At 36.9% G+C, this 16,334-nt stretch overlaps 1 protein-coding gene across 1 annotated transcript in view; it reads right to left on the bottom strand.

Annotated features, from left to right (window-relative positions):
• The window catches only part of TMPRSS15 (transmembrane serine protease 15), a 155,042-nt gene that overhangs the window by 637 nt on the left and 138,071 nt on the right, over positions 1 to 16,334 (bottom strand). The window contains exons 23-25 of the mRNA XM_052647612.1: positions 10,528 to 10,709; positions 8,742 to 8,837; positions 4,070 to 4,209 (exon numbers count right to left, since the gene is read on the bottom strand). Coding sequence (XP_052503572.1) covers positions 4,070 to 4,209; positions 8,742 to 8,837; positions 10,528 to 10,709 — 418 coding nt within the window. The remainder of the gene's footprint in view (positions 1 to 4,069; positions 4,210 to 8,741; positions 8,838 to 10,527; positions 10,710 to 16,334) is intronic.

The raw sequence follows: 16,334 nt of genomic DNA, 5'->3' as shown, positions 1-16,334 counted from the left end.
TATGAGGGACTTTGTGGGAAGACAGTTATTCCACATTACGTGCTTTAGGATGACTAAGAACTCACACATAAAATTGATTTTAATTCTATTGAGTAGCATTAGGTTTGGGTATTAGACAAGCATAATCAGATTTGAAAAAATAATACTTCAATGGAAATGGGCACATTTATAATATAATTTCTAGTGACAGGTACACATGTTTTCATCTGAGATTTTAATTGATGGAATGTCTGTAATTTTAATAAATATTAATTATAGCAATTCTTAGTTATTTACATAGTTTACTTACACATGACTGTTCCTGTGTAATGGAAAGGAATATAATGCAAATGTATAATACCATTATTTAATGATAGAGAATTGACAAATATTTTCCCACATTGATTGTGAAACATTTTAATTAACCTTTCCTTTTTTATGTTTATGAAGGAACATAAAGCCCTGTATACTGTGGTTGAAATCACTGGTACAATAGAATATTTCACACAAACTTATTTAAAAAATTATCCTGAGAGATTTTTTTTTTTTTTTTTTTTTGCCTGATTCTTGATTACCTTTGAAGCCTACATTTAAGGGGAAAAAATGTATTTAGAAAATCACCCTTTCTCTCCTGAGTGCAGAGGAGCATAAGTCATATTGGCAACCACTGGTTAATTTCTTTCCTAGATGTAACAAATGCACTCAAGTTGTTTGAAGGCAGAGCTTGTGATTTGATTAATACTTCTACATCCTCAACCCTTAGTCCATAATATAGGTTCAGAAATATTTATGGAACAGTGTCAATTCAAGATAAGAATAAATACTGACTCTTAAGTGATATGTGACTTAGAAATTAGTAAAAATAAACTCCAACTCTTTGGGTACTTTCAAAAGGACTCATTTGGTTTTCTTCATATTTTCAAAATAATTTTTTAATAGATGGCAGAATCCAGATGCTGATTACATGAACAAGGATTTTAAATTACCCAGCAGAGACTGGCTCATTTGAAATTATTTGAAGAATCCACCAGCAGGCTTGAGGCCAAACAGCTGGGTGGTCCGTCTGGTTGAGAGACCTACGTCTGGGGCTATTTCTTCCCATCATCAAAATCCACCGTGTCAGTCCCACTATGTAACTTCTCTTTGCCTTTATTTTCTGATTTATTCAATGAAAGTATAATCTTCTTCCACTATCTCTGAGGTGTGTAACTACTTCAAAAATATGAGTGAAAGTTCAGAACATGAGGGCTCAACTGGTAAAGAATCCAGCTGTAATGAGGGAGACCTGGGTTTGATCCCCGAGTTGAGAAGATCCCCTGGAGAAAGGAAAGGCTACCCACTCCAGTATTCTGGCCTGGAGAATTCCATGGACTGTATAGTCCATGGGGTCACTAAGAGTCGGACACAACTGAGTGACTTTCAATTTCACTTTCAGAACACAAAGTATTAATCTAAAGTGTGTTTCCACTGAGATGCTATATTTGTGAAGAAAACAAAAATCACTAACTTCTATGACTAATAATCTGAGTATGAGGATTGGAGGATTGGAGACCATTTTTGTTTGGGGTAGTGGTTCTTAAACATTGGGTTGCATCAGAATCACTGGGGGGGCTTGCACACACATGCATTTCTGGACCTCCACCTCTAGAGGTTCTGACTCAGTGGCTCTCTGGCAGAGCTAAGAATCTGCACCTATAACAAGTATTTGGGTGATGCTAATCTGGATTGGAGGCCATGCTTTGAAAACCAGTTTATAGAATAAGGATCAAAATAGTTGGCAGAACAGGTTTGCTCTTTGTATGTCATTCACTTAGTTTTACGGGGACTTTTGACAGCTAATCACAGTGCTGTAAAATCCAAACAACTGTTTAGCAACCACAAGCCTTTGGGAAACTGGAAGATATTGAAGAATATGTGAATGACTAAGACAAATTCTTCACCACTAGAGGGGAAAAATATAATGTTTCAAAGAACTTAAGTGATGTACCAATAATAACATAGGCATAATTTAAAATAATGTATCTTTGTTTAATCAATCTTTCTTTTTAACACAATATTAAAGTTGAACAAAGAAAACCAAGTAATTCTCTTAGTATAGATCGAGTGGCTTTAACTAGAATGTGATCCCATTTTTAACAACATCTATTAAGTAGTTTCTTAAAAAAAGAAAATCATGTAATCTCCAGACTATCAATTCCTCAATCACGACAATATTATGTTACAAAGAATTGTCCTGTGTGGGAGCTTTCTTACTTGCTAATGAATAACACACTTGACTCTCTAGAAACCAGAGCCAAACAGATTTCAGAGATCTGGCATGAGTTACTGGCTTAATATAGCCCGAGCATCGATAGCACCAGCAGTAATACTTTCTACCTCACGTGTGAGGGGGTCCACTACACAACCCCCATTAACTCTAATCGAAGGTGTATTACTGATTTCCCTTCTAAACAATAATTATATAAATCTCCCTCTAAGTGGCAATATATCTTACCTTTAGCACACTTTTCATTTTAAAAGGTAGTAGATATCAGAGATAAATTTTAAAGAAGAATGCAATCCTATTCATCTTGAATGTGCAAGTGTTCATCAAAGCAGAATAAATGTAAAACTAAGCTGAACATGTAAGATGACATGATAGATGGACTCAACTAGAGGACACATACAGATCTACCAGCTTAAGTGTCTAAGAAAGTCTTATATCAAATCAGATTATTATGACATATGTATTAATACGTGTTCATGTATATAACAAGTTATTTACACCTTAACAAAGTGAAGCCATTTCTGCACTGGATAAATTGCTACATTTTCATTTGTGAATTATTCATTGGCTCAATCTTGCTATCATGTTTAATCTAAACCAGTAGATGTTAATACATTAATATTTTATTAATTTTCAAATATAGAAAACATGGGGTTCCCTGGTGGCTCAGATGGTAAAGAATCCTCTTGCAATGCAGAAGAACTGGGTTTGATCCCTGGGTTGGGAAGACCCCCTGGAGAAGAGAATGTCTACCCACTCCAGTATACTTGCCTGGAGAATTCCATGGACAGAGGAGCCTGGCGGGCTACAGTCCATGGGGTCACAGAGTCAGACATGACAAACCTCACAATCTTGTTATCAGATTTAATCTAATCCAGTAGATGTTAGTGCATAAATATTTTATTAATTTTCAAATATAGAAAGCATGCCACAAAATTTATTTACAGTCTTACAATAAAAATGTTTACTCTTTTTGAGTGCTTACTTAGTGCCTTACATGTGTTACTGCATTTAAAACTCACTTGAATCATACCTATGTGACTTGCCCACTCTCACTGGTAAGTTTTAAAGCAAGGGTCAAATAGTTTGAGTGTAGAATCCATGCCCTCATGGTTATTTCATGCTGTACCTAAAATTAATTAAATTCTAAAATCTAGCAGAATTTACTTTTTATTTGTTGAGTGTATGTAGATTTCCTAGAACTGATAGATGGCTACATTATTTCTAGGGGGTAAGATGATTTTATTTTCCATGAGGGTTATTTTGTGGGTAAGAGTTTCCTCTGAAAGTCACACAAGTCAAAAGCTAGTGATACTTCAAATACCTTGCACGCTCTCCAGGTTGGTTTTCATCCAGAAATTATTTTGGGTGACCAGACTCTGAATAAGGGTTGAGAATGGGAGAAGTATAGGCCAAATTGGCCTACAGATCTGTTTTGCTTGTATAAGGGTTTTCTCTTTTTTAAAAGAATTGGAAATCTGAAAGTAAATGCTTCTAGCTATGGTGCACCTCTCCAGCCCACCCACCCCTATAGGCCCTCTCTATTTCACTTGGCAGTTGAACACATTCTTATTTTATGCCTAGCCTCTAAAAACATCTGACTTGTAACTCTTGTTGGTAAAATTAGCTTTGTTTCTAATGCTCAGGTCTACCCTGGAGGACTATTCAGATAAGCCACAAATAAAAGTGAAAAGTCACAGCTGTGTAAAAAAAGAAATACTTAAGATCCTGGTGAGTTCTGTACTCCCTGGTCATCTTAAATGATGAACTCATCATGTAGCAATGCTTTTTGGAAATTGAGTGTGAGCAATTTTACATATTTACCTGACAAGAATCTACCCCTCCTGCTTCGTAGCCTGCACACACCATATTTTCCGTAATGTTATATTCTGGCATCTGTTGCTGACATTTCTCATTTGATAGAAGGGGAACGTCAGCTTCTTGCAGTACGTCTGCAGTAGAACCTGTTAGAGATGGATAATGCAGCCAGCCAGTCAGAAGTGATCAACATGCATCAGTGAATGAGCCACCATCAGTCTTATTTATTTCAACAGTTCCGTCTCATTACTGAGTACTGTGTGCATATATAATGAAACTAAATGCTAAACCTTGTACTTTAAAGCACATAATAAAGCCCATCTGTGGATTTTGCCAAATGAGTGACAGTAAAGCACTTTCTTCAGTTGGCAAGAGTTAGCAGGATGGTCGACTGGACTAAACAGTCTTTGGGTATTTTCAGTAATTTCAAGCGGTGATCACATGGTTCATGGGGGAAAAAAGCCCACCAACACAAAAAGCTTCATTCATGAAAATTAGCAAAGGCTCAGAAATCCAGAAGTGCTTTTCATCTGCCACCTGAATAGGTGCTCCCTTATGATGGTATTCAGCTCCTTTGTGAGCAAACAGGTGCGAACTTAGCAGGAGACAAAGCTCAGAAGAACTGTGCCCTGGTCTCAGGGCAATCAGCTTGTCATCCACGTGCAGGCAGAGAGAAAGGAGGCATTGAGTAGCAGATCATACTTCCATACTTCCATGCTTTTTACAAAGTGACTCATCCACTGAAAGCATGAATCCTTGTTTACTGAAACACCAGTCCTAAGAGGGATGTGAAGAAAGCAGGTGTCTAGTGCCCTAGAAAAGGTACATGATAAGCACTTTCCAATAATTAGCAATTCTATTTGGTTTCTCAAGAGAGGCAGAAAGTTGAAAATCAGCCAGCGCATGTGACGGCCAGTGTTGGTGTGACCTCATTTCCAGTTACGTTTCATTGCCACACTAAAAGATGAGAAACACACATGCGTGTGTGTGTGTGTGTGTGATTTAGGTGCAAAGCAATGTATAAATAACCCAGTGGTATGTTTGTAAATGTTCAATAACTGGTTTTCAAGAAATGAAGACAAAGCCGCAGTATGTATCGTCTGTCAATGTGCCTGTTATAAGCACTCCAACCATGGTCAATTTCAAGGCATCAGTATGACAGTGAACATGTATTTGGGAACTGATTCCAACTGGTGCCAGTGACTTCAGAGGCTGGATGACTTTTAAAGTTTGACAATGGACTTTAAAAAGTGAATTATAGAGGTTACGATGGAGGAGAACTTTCAGCATCTCACTGTCATTTATTCTATGAAGATTGAGTAAGGCCTGGTGGACTTAGTTTTATGATAAAAATCAAAGACAATTTTGCTGCTTGTCAAGAAATAAAAAAAATTGGTTGGCTATATGATAAAACTTTTTAAAAAGTTAAAAAACTTTGAGCAGTGATCTTACAGTTAATACTTGTCAACATGAGTTATCAAGAAGACAATTGAAAATACACATGTTCACACAGAAAAAATCTACACAAAAATGTTGGTGAAGTTATTTTAATATTACTAGTTGCCTTGATTTAATCAACTAATACTTATTTCTTTTTTTTGTAAACAATATGTTCATAATCTTCTTAGAAAATTAACTAGTATATTATACTCAAAGGGGAAAAACTGGGATTTTAGAAATAGATGGAAACCCTAAGACAAAGTTCATAAAATGTTAAAATTGCCAGCACCCAAGAAGTATTTAAATATGATTTGTTTATTTCTAAGTGAAATTGATCTCAGATGCAGATTTTTTTTCTTGGCTCCATACCACTCCCAGAGTCTTTTCTTAAGTCAATTAAATGCATATCTTTAGTAACAATAAGCAAATCTGAACAAGTTTACTCAACTCTTAAAAAAATAATTTCTTATGCAATAAAGTCTTAAATTTTGTTAGTAGATAATTTGTTTTTAAAGAGTACATTGTAGTCATAAATGTCTTTTAGCTTGAAGTCGGATAGAAAAAATATCTAAGAATCATTTTTACTCTTCAGATTTCAAAGTTAATAAGTCATGACATTTTTCAAATGGAGGAAATAGAATAATAAACAGTCTTTGACTTCAATATACTTTCCGGGCAGCAGAAGCAAAGCATTTCAGCTACATAATGTAATTGCAGTAGAGAACCTTTGTTGGAACCATCAGGCAATGATTTGACTCACATTTTATACTCTCTCCTACAAGAAGTAATGATATTTTAGCTGTGTATCTTTTGCTTTGGGGACCTGCTCTTCTCCACAGGATTTTGTGTGTTTTCATCTTAAATGCAATTAGGATTTTTACTTAAGATGGCAATGACCTGTTGTGATTCTAGAGACCAGGTTTTTCCACCTGACAATAGTTCTTTAACTTTTTGCTTAGCTATGAATAAATGGTCAAATTTTCCTACATGGAGTTAACTCTCATGAGGAATTTTGAAACCAATGAAACTTGCAGTTACATTTATGGGGTATGAAGTACTAGAATGCTTTTTTTTTTAAATGCTTGATTATTTTTAATATGGGCATGTTTCCTTTGTTTGGAAAGCATGCTATCAAAAAATGCTAGTGAGCCAATGGTTTATTAATTTATAGTATTCAGTGTATCATTCATGCCATATCTGAGTCTTCTTGTCAATAGGTGGAATCAGCATGTTGAAAAGAATTTTTTACTCATCTTTACATTTATATGATTAATTATATGATTTATTATGCAAACACATATATGATAATTTATGTAATATAAATTATGTAATTTCTATGATTAATACAAATACTTTCATTGCTTTGGGAAAAGTAGTAGTTAATAACTTGGCTTCTCAAGATAGAAAGCCCAGAAATACACCCATGCACCATGGGTATCTTATTTTTGACAAAGGAGGCAAGAATATACAACAGGGCAAAGACAGCATCTTCAATAAATGGTGCTGGTAAAACTGGACAGCTGCATGTTAAAGAATGAAATTAGAACGCTTTTTAACACCATACACAAAGATAAACTCAAAATGGATTAAAGACCTAAATGTAAGACCAGAAACTATAAAACTCTTAGAGGAAAACATAGGTAGAACACTTGATGACATAAATCAAAGCAGGATCCTCTATGACCTACCACCTTGAGTAATGGAAATTAAAACAAAAGTAAACAAGTGGGACCTGATTAAACTTAAAAGTTTTTGCACAGCAAAGGGAACTATAAGCAAGGTGAAAAGACAACCCTCAGAATGGGAGAAAATAATAGCAAATGAAACAACTGACAAAGGATTAATTTCCAAAATATACAAGCAGCTCATACAACTCAATGCCAGAAAAACAAACAACCCAGTCAAAAAGTGGAAAAAAGACCTAAACAGACACTTTTCCAAAGAAGACATATAGATGGCTAACAAACATGTGAAAAGATGCTCAACATCGCTCATTATCTGAGAAATGCAAATCAAAACTACAATGAGATATCACCTCAACACTGGTCAGAATGGCCCTCATCAAAAAGTCTACAAACAATAAATGCTGGAGAGAGCGTGGAGAAAAGGGAACACTCTTGCACTCTTGGTGGGAATGTAAATTGATACAGCCACTATGGAAGACAGTATGGAGATTCCTTAAAAGACTAGGAGTAAAACCACCATATGACCCAGCAATCCCACTCCTAGGCATACATCCTGAGGTAACCAAAATTGAAAAAGACACATGTATCCCATTGTTCACTGCAGCACTATTCACAATAGCTAGAACATGGAAGCAACCCAGATGTCCATCGACAGATGAATGGATAAAGAAGTTGTGGTACATATACACAATGGAATATTACTCAGCCATAAAAGGAACACATTTGAGTCAGTTCTGATGAGGTGGATAAACCTAGAGACTATTATATAGGGTGAAGCGAGTCAGAAAGAGAGAGATAAACATCATATTCTAACACATATATATGGAATCTAGAAGAATGGTACTGAAGAACTTATTTACAGGGCAGCAATGGAGAAACAGACGTAGAGAACAGACTTACGGATGAGGAGAGAGGAGAGGAGAGGGTGAGATGTATGGAGAGGGCAATGTGGAGACTTACATCACCATATGTAAAATAGTCAAGAGGAATTTGCAGTTGGCTCAGGAAACTCAAACAGGGGCTCTGTATCAACCTAGAGAGGTGGGACAGGGAGGGAGATGGGAGGGAGCTTTAAAAGGGAGGGGATATATGTATACCTATGGCTGAATCATGTTGAGATTTGACAGAAAACAACAAAATTCTGTAAAGCAATTATCCTTCAATAAAAAATTAATTAAAAAGAAAATAATTTGGCTTCTGATGAGACTTTATCCATATGCTTTACCAAAATACATTTTTGTAACTTTTGGCTGTATTCACTTCCATGAGTACATTCTTTCATCAGATAGTTTATAATATTAATATTAATATTAGATATTGAGCTTGGGGGATGCTTGGATTTCCCTCTTATAATAATTATTGTTTTATAATATGGCACGTGCAGTTTGGAAATAAAATTTTTAACTATACAAATACAGAACATATGAATATAAGCCTGACAGCGCTTTTAAGAGACATTGCAGAAAAGTGTTATAATATGAGTCTTTTAAAAATAGTCACAGGGTAGAGCAGTAGCAAGCTTTTTATATTTTCTTTTGAGTCTGATAATTTACCTTGATATGCAAGTGTCCCCCAGCCAGCAATAGAACAAATTCTTCCTGGGGAAAAAACTTGATTTTCTTCTGGTAAACAAATAGGCTGTATATAATCTAGAAATATGAAAGAAAATAAAATAAGAACAAATACACATGCATTTCCAAAAGTTTAAAAAATCAATCCTTTTCAACATTTCATCCAAAAAACACTTGTGTTTTCGTTTTATGCTGCCTGGGCATGGTTTAGACATCAATCGTAAGGGAAAGAAGCATTGCAGAGCAGCACTTCTTTGAAGGTGGATTAGGTACCACTGCTGGCCTTTTAGGATCCTCCACATTGTCTCAATTACTCTGCTGCAATGTACACATCTTAGTTCTGGAATTAGTCATATACATTTGATTTTTAGATCATCATGGTACTTAATAGAATGTGGTGCCAGTTCTGTGAAAATCTTGGTAAGGCTGTTTTTTCAGGGTTAATTAAGATAAATTTGGGCAAATGTTCTATGGGGGATTTTTCTTTCCCCCAATTATCCCCACATTAAAAAGGGTCTTAGGTGATTGTTTTACAGGGTACTTTGGAGGCATTAGCACAGGTTTCTGACTTTTTAAGCCCTTCTCCAACAATTTTCAAGCCTCCTAACGTTTATTCAGCATCCAAGACATGTAAAACACAGGTCAGACGCAAAAGTAAATAAAAGGATAGGCTAATACAACCAACTGCAGCAAACATGTGCCTTTGAGAAGTGCTCTCCTACATGTGGGGGCTTCCCTGGTGGCTCAGATGGTAAAGAATCCACTGTAATACAGGAGACCGGTGGGGAAGATCCCCTGGAGAAGGAAATGGCAACCCACTCCAGTATTCTTGCCTGCAGAATCCTATGGACAGAGGAGCCTGCAGGCTAAAGTCCATGGAGTCACAAAGAGTTATACACACTGAGCAACTAACACATATTCCTACACACGGAGACCAAATTCTTTAGAAGCACAGAAATTCCAACACTTTCTCCTGACTGGGGACTGGAAAGTCTTCAGAGTAAAGGTTGGAGCTGAGCAGAGCCCTTCAGGATAAGGTTTACTCTCTCAGGTGATTTCTTATACCTTATTTACATATTTGGAGGAAGCCCTCCATCTGCCATTTCATTAATATGACTGACTCTCTTTTTGAATGTGGCAGGGTGGTAAAGAGTCTACCTGCCAGTGCAAGAGACAGAAGAGACATGGGTTTAACCCCTGAGTCAGAAAGATCCCCTGGAAGAGGAAATGGCAACATAATCCAGTTCTCTTGCCTGGAAAATTCCATGGACACAGGAGCCTGGTGGGCTACAGTTTATGGGGTCACATAGAGTCAGACATGACTGAGCACAGACACACAGACACACACACACACACACAGCCCAATAGCCATTCTCACTTCCTTTGCTCTTTGAACACGTGCTCGTTTCACTTTGTCCTATCCCAGAATTTGTAGCAGGTGAACCTACCTTTCTTTTCCATGAGAAAGAGAGGTGGCGTGCAGCAGAGCATGACCTATTTTCTCTGGGTTGCTCCTTGGAGCTGACTGTTACACAGGGCTCTGAGAGTTTTATTTTATTGGTCAATTTTCCAGAAAGCTGGATTTAAGCATCTTGATGAAAGTAATTTAATGTTTCTCTCCATTCCCCAATTCCATTTAAATTATAATGATGTCTATAACAAATTATCCAACTTTTATGGACTATTAATACACTGGTACTGATAATATTTCAAATATGATTTTGAATTAATTTGATCAGATAAGATGACTAAAGCTGATTTCTCTTACCTGTGTAATTCACTTTCAATTCAAGATGCATCATGGCGATGTCATTGTCCTTTCTCCGTTTATTGTAGTGTGGGTTGATGACAATTTGGTCAATCAACCTAGTTTCTATCTGAGGAGAAGTCAGATTTGATGCCATATACAGGCCTAGCACTGCTGTCCACTTTGACGGCTCTAAATTTCTCCTAAAGATTATGAAAACAAAAGAATAAGAAATTTCCCATCCACCACAGTTAGACTCTAGAGAAATTCACAGTAGATATTTCAGAACCACTTGTTCCTATCCTCAGGTAATCTTGCACTTCTCTGAGGAATTCTTCTTTAAAAATATTTCCTTTAATTTCCAAATTGGGGAAGGAGTACCTCAAGGCTGCATATTGTCACCCTGCTTATTTAACTTACATGCAGAGTACATTATGCAAAATGCTGGGCTGGATGAAGCACAAGCTGGAATCCAGGTTGCTGGGAGAAATAACAATAACCTCAGATATTCAGATGACACCACCCTATGGCAGAAGGTGAAGAGGATCTGAAGAGCCTCTTGATGAAAGTGAAAGAGGAGAGTGAAAAAGCTGGCTTAAAACTTAACACTCGAAAAGCTAAGATTATGGCATCTGGTCCCATCACTTCACAGCAAATGGATGGGGAAACGGTGGAAACAGTGAGAGACTGTTTTTTGAGGCTCCAAAATCACTGCAGATGGTGACCGCAGCCATGAAATTTAAAAGAGGCTTGCTCCTTGGAAGAAAAGCTGTGACCAACCTAGACAGCATATTAAAAAGCAGAAAAACGTCCCTCTAGTCAAAGGTATTGGAGAAGGCAGTGGCGCCCCACTCCAATACTGCTGCCTGAAAAATCCCATGGATGGAGGAGCCTGGTAGGCTGCAGTCCATGGGGTCGCTAAGAGTCTGACACGACTGAGCAATTTCCCTTTCACTTTTCACTTTCATGCATTGGAGAAGGAAATGGCAACCCACTCCAGTGTTCTTGCCTGGAGAATCCCAGGGATGGGGGGGCCTGGTGGGCTGCCGTCTATGGGGTCGCACAGAGTTGGACATGACTGAAGCGACTTAGCAGCAGCAAAGGTATGGTTTTTCTAATAATCATGTATGGATGTGAGATTTGGACCTTAGAGAAATCTGAGTGCTGAAGATGCTTTTGAACTGTGGTGTTGGAGAAGACACTTAAGAGTCCCTTGGAGAGCAAGGAGATCAAACACCTAAGTCCTAAAGACAATCAGTCCTGGGTGTTCATTGGAAGGACTGATGTTGAAGCTGAAGCTCTAATACTATGGCCACCTGCTGCAAAGAACTGACTCCTTGGAAAAGACCATGATGCTGGGAAAGATTGAAGCCGGGGGGAAGAGGGACGACAGAGGATGAGATAGTTGAATGGCCTAACCAACTCAATGGACATGAGTTTGAGCAAACTCTGGATTGGTGATAGACAGGGAAGCCTGGAGTGCTGCAGTCCATGTGGTCTCAAAGAGTTGGACACGACTGAGCGCCTGAACTGAACTAGATTGTGGTTTTTTAACTTATGTTTCCCATTAGAATCACCTGTTGCACTTTTAAATAACACTTCTCTCTCTTCCCTATCTCTGATTTAATGAGTCTGGGATAGAGAGAGGCATTTTTAAATATTCTTTTTTAAATTAAATCTCTTTGTTGATGGTAAGGTTTAGAACCACTGCTATAGATCACATTCCAGTGTGGAGACCACCTCTTGGTCCAAGGCTTCTTCCAGCAACCACAGTAGCTATGGTAACAATGAAAGGAGGTTCAGCAGCACCTCCTGTTTAGGGGATCACTGAATTCACAGAGGTCACATAAACAATAAAACCTATTATATTTATAAGGTGAACTTGAGCAGTTTCCACACATAATGAACTCATAAATTTTCATACACAATGTTGACTACTGATAATGTACTGGTAAAGGATAACATTTGTATTATAGGCAGATTAAATTGGAGATTGTATTAGAATTTGAAAGTGTACAGAAATTCCTCAATGTGCTGTTGGTCGGCAACATCTTCATGCCAAGAAATTACCATTGGAAAACTGGTATTAAGCCAACTGAGCCATATTCACAATGAAGTGAAATTTCCAATAACTGCAATATAGCAGAACTAGTCATTTAATTCTCTGTGGTCACAAATGCCTAGTTTAACATGGTACTTCAAATATTAGAATCCAAGTCACCTACAAATATATGTAAATACATAAAGGGCATGAAGTTATTTCAAGTCCATCTGTTATGTTTTTTTCTATTTATTCATTACTTTGTGTATGTCTCTTAAATAATGGGCAATTATGCCTCTGAAAAAGTTGTATGTATTTTTACTCAGCATTTAATTTATATATTTACTTTATATTTACTAAAAATGCATCTTAAAATTGCCACACTATTTTCCTACTTTGCATTTAATTATATTATTTATATATATTGTATCTTGCATTATAGTTTATATAACCAATGCATTATATTATTATTTATGTATTAAATTATACATACTAATCACTTATAGTTAGTATTATTTAGTCATAATAAATCATTATTACTTTTGTTCATTTATTATCAATAAATTATTAAATTTACTGTTTATAATTAAGTAACTCATAATCAAATCACTTATAAATACTGAAATAAGTTATTCATTTAATAGATTATTGACTTTATTAAGAATGATAATAAAGTATTATTTATTAATTCGTATAATTGGTATACTAATTATTATACTATAACACTATATTAATGGCATAATATTTCAATAATAACTATTAACATTTGCTCAAAGGAAGTATGACCCCATCTTATAGATTTCATTTTGAAGTTGAGTACATTTACTTAAAAAAATGATTGTCTCCTTAAGTGTTTCTACATATTTTATATTCAGAAAAAATACATAAAAGTTCTCAGTGGTATATTCAATTTATTTGCTATCAATTTAAATTGATAAAACAATGCAGCTCGGATAAAATGCAGTTTAGTAGCTAAATTCCCAAATTATCTCTTTTGTATGTACCGTACTCTATCTGAGAACTATTGAAATGAGAGAACTTGTAGGTAATGCAAAGTTTAGCAATCACCATTTTCTCTCATTATTTTGGTATTTCAAATAGAAAAGCTGCACAAACAGCAAACTATTAAGATTAAACATGCATGTTTTAATCTTCTTGTCTAATGTGGCTTTCAGCAATGTTGTTTTGACATAATTCTTGGTGATTTCTGAAATTATTATTGTGCTACAATGAATAGAGCCTCTCTTCCATGTTTTTAATTTTCCACCATCTGTAAGCAGCACTATGGATAAGAAATATCTCTCCAACATGTGTCATTTGCACACCTCTCTCATGTCCTTTCTGCATAACTTTCTGTGTCTATGTAACTAACTTCCCCCAGCATGACCCCACGTTAGCACAAGCACAGTAAAATGACTACATCCTTTTCTCTGAGCACAAAGAATTGAAAATATAGAAGTCATAACCAATGGTACTTAAATCTTATGAATGAATGGAGAAATCTGCTAAAAATTCAGGTTCCTACATTCTATCTCTAGAAATTCTAAATTAGAAGGTTGGCATGGGACACAAGAATCCGTACTTTATAATTACTATTGGTATATTGAGCAATACGAATCCTTCCTAGCTTTTCCATTCATCCAGAGCCAAGAGATGGGGGAAGAAAATCTTCAGAGGAATCACTACAGATGAAGCAAGGGGACTTGTTATATTTCAAAAATATTTTTGTCTTAAAGCATTTGTAATCTCATACAGCAAATAAAAGCTATAGGACAGAAGACAGGTTGGGATGGGAATAGTATATAACCCCATTGGATAGGCAGACCCAATCCAGCAGAAGCTAAAGATGCAGAAATAGGGTATTTTTAGTTAGGGCGAGTGGTCTGAATTTCTGCTACATTTCATATTTATCTGCTTTGTTCAAGCAAAGTGTTTTTCTCAGTAGCGAGGGAAAGAAAGGCGTAGGTTGAAATGAAATACAAATGTGTGTGTTCCTGACATCTGCAACTTCAAAGACTGTGCACCTCATGGCATATAGTAGGTGCTTCAGAAATGCTGCCCTGGGTGGGATGACCTAATACTGTCCACTGTTTGTTGCTCTGTCCTGGGATGTATATAACTTCACTAATCTAAACATAAGAATGACCAGGGGACATCCCTGGTGGTCAGTGGTTAGGGATCCACACTTCCACTGCAGGGAGATGGGTTCTGTCCCTGGTTGGGGAACTAAGATCCCATATGCCACTTGGCATGGTCAAAAGTAAATAGAAATAGTCATCTGATCTGTAAAAATCCTTAAAAAAATAAAGAATGTCCATTTGTAAATGGGATTTTCATTGCGGTAGGAAGTAAATATGGTAACATAATTATCATGGAGCAGCACAATATACTAAAAGGAAAAAAAAGAAGATCAATGGGAATGCACACTATAAACTGAATTTTTAAATTTTCTCCCATTACTAATGGTGGCATAAATCAACCTCAGCAAGTTTGCCCACTGCCAACCCATCCATATGTTTACAGAACTTTTAGTCTCTATTATCATTCTCCATGAATGGAAAAGAATTCCTAATGAAATTGCCAACTTCAATTTTCAAAGGCAAGAAAGAATTGAAATGCCACTGAAATGTGCTACAGTTGTCAGAGAGCAAGAAAGTTTTCAAGAGTATCAGAGGTAATTTTAAAAGAACAAAGGAGCCAGATTAAATGGGATAACACTGGCTAGCTTTAACAATTTTAGTATCATATCAGTTCAGTTCAGTCGCTCAGACATGTCTGACTCTTTGCGACCCCATGAATCACAGCAGACCAGGCGTCACTGTCCATCACCAACTCCTGGAGTTTACTCAGACTCACGTCCATTGAGTCAGTGATGCCACCCAATCATCTCATCCTCTGTCGTCCCCTTCTCCTCCTGCCCCCAATCCCTCCCAGCATCAGAGTCTTTTCCAATGAGGGAACTCTTCGCATGAGGTGGCCAAAGTACTGGAGTTTCAGCTTTAGCATCATTCCTTCCAAAGAAATCCCAGGGCTGATCTCCTTCAGAATGGACTGGTTGGATCTCCTTGCAGTCCAAGGCATTCTCAAGAGTCTTTTCCAACACCACAGTTCACAAGCATCAGTTCTTCGGCGCTCAGCCTTCTTCACAGTCCAACTCTCACATCCATACATGACCACAGGAAAAACCATAGCTTTGACTAGACGGACCTTAGTCGGCAAAGTAATGTCTCTGCCTTTGAATATGCTATCTAGGTTGGTTATAACTTTTCTTCCAAAGGAGTAAGCGTCTTTTAATTTCATGGCTGCAATCACCATCTGCAGTGATTTTGGAGCCCCCCAAAATAAAGTCTGACACTGTTTCCACTGTTTCCCCATCTATTTCCCATGAGGGTGATGTGACCAGATGCCATGATCTTCGTTTTCTGAATGTTGAGCTTTAAGCCAACTTTTTCACTCTCCACTTTCACTTTCATCAAGAGGCTTTTTAGTTTTTCTTCACTTTCTGTCATAAGGGTGGTGTCATTTGCATATTTGAGGCTATTGATATTTCTCCTGGCAATCTTGATTCCAGCTTGTGTTTCTTCCAGTCCAGCGTTTCTCATGATGTACTCTGCATATAAGTTAAATAAGCAGGGTGACACTATACAGCCTTGACACACTCCTTTTCCTATTTGGAACCAGTCTGTTGTTTCATGTCCAGTTCTAACTGTTGCTTCCTGACCTGCATACAGATTTCTCAAGAGGCAGGTCAAGTGGTCTGGTATTCCAATCTCTTTCAGAATTTTCC

Source organism: Budorcas taxicolor, chromosome 1 (assembly GCF_023091745.1).
Source record: "Budorcas taxicolor isolate Tak-1 chromosome 1, Takin1.1, whole genome shotgun sequence".
NCBI lineage: Eukaryota > Metazoa > Chordata > Mammalia > Artiodactyla > Bovidae > Budorcas > Budorcas taxicolor.
This window is presented reverse-complemented; position numbering and strand designations above follow the sequence as displayed.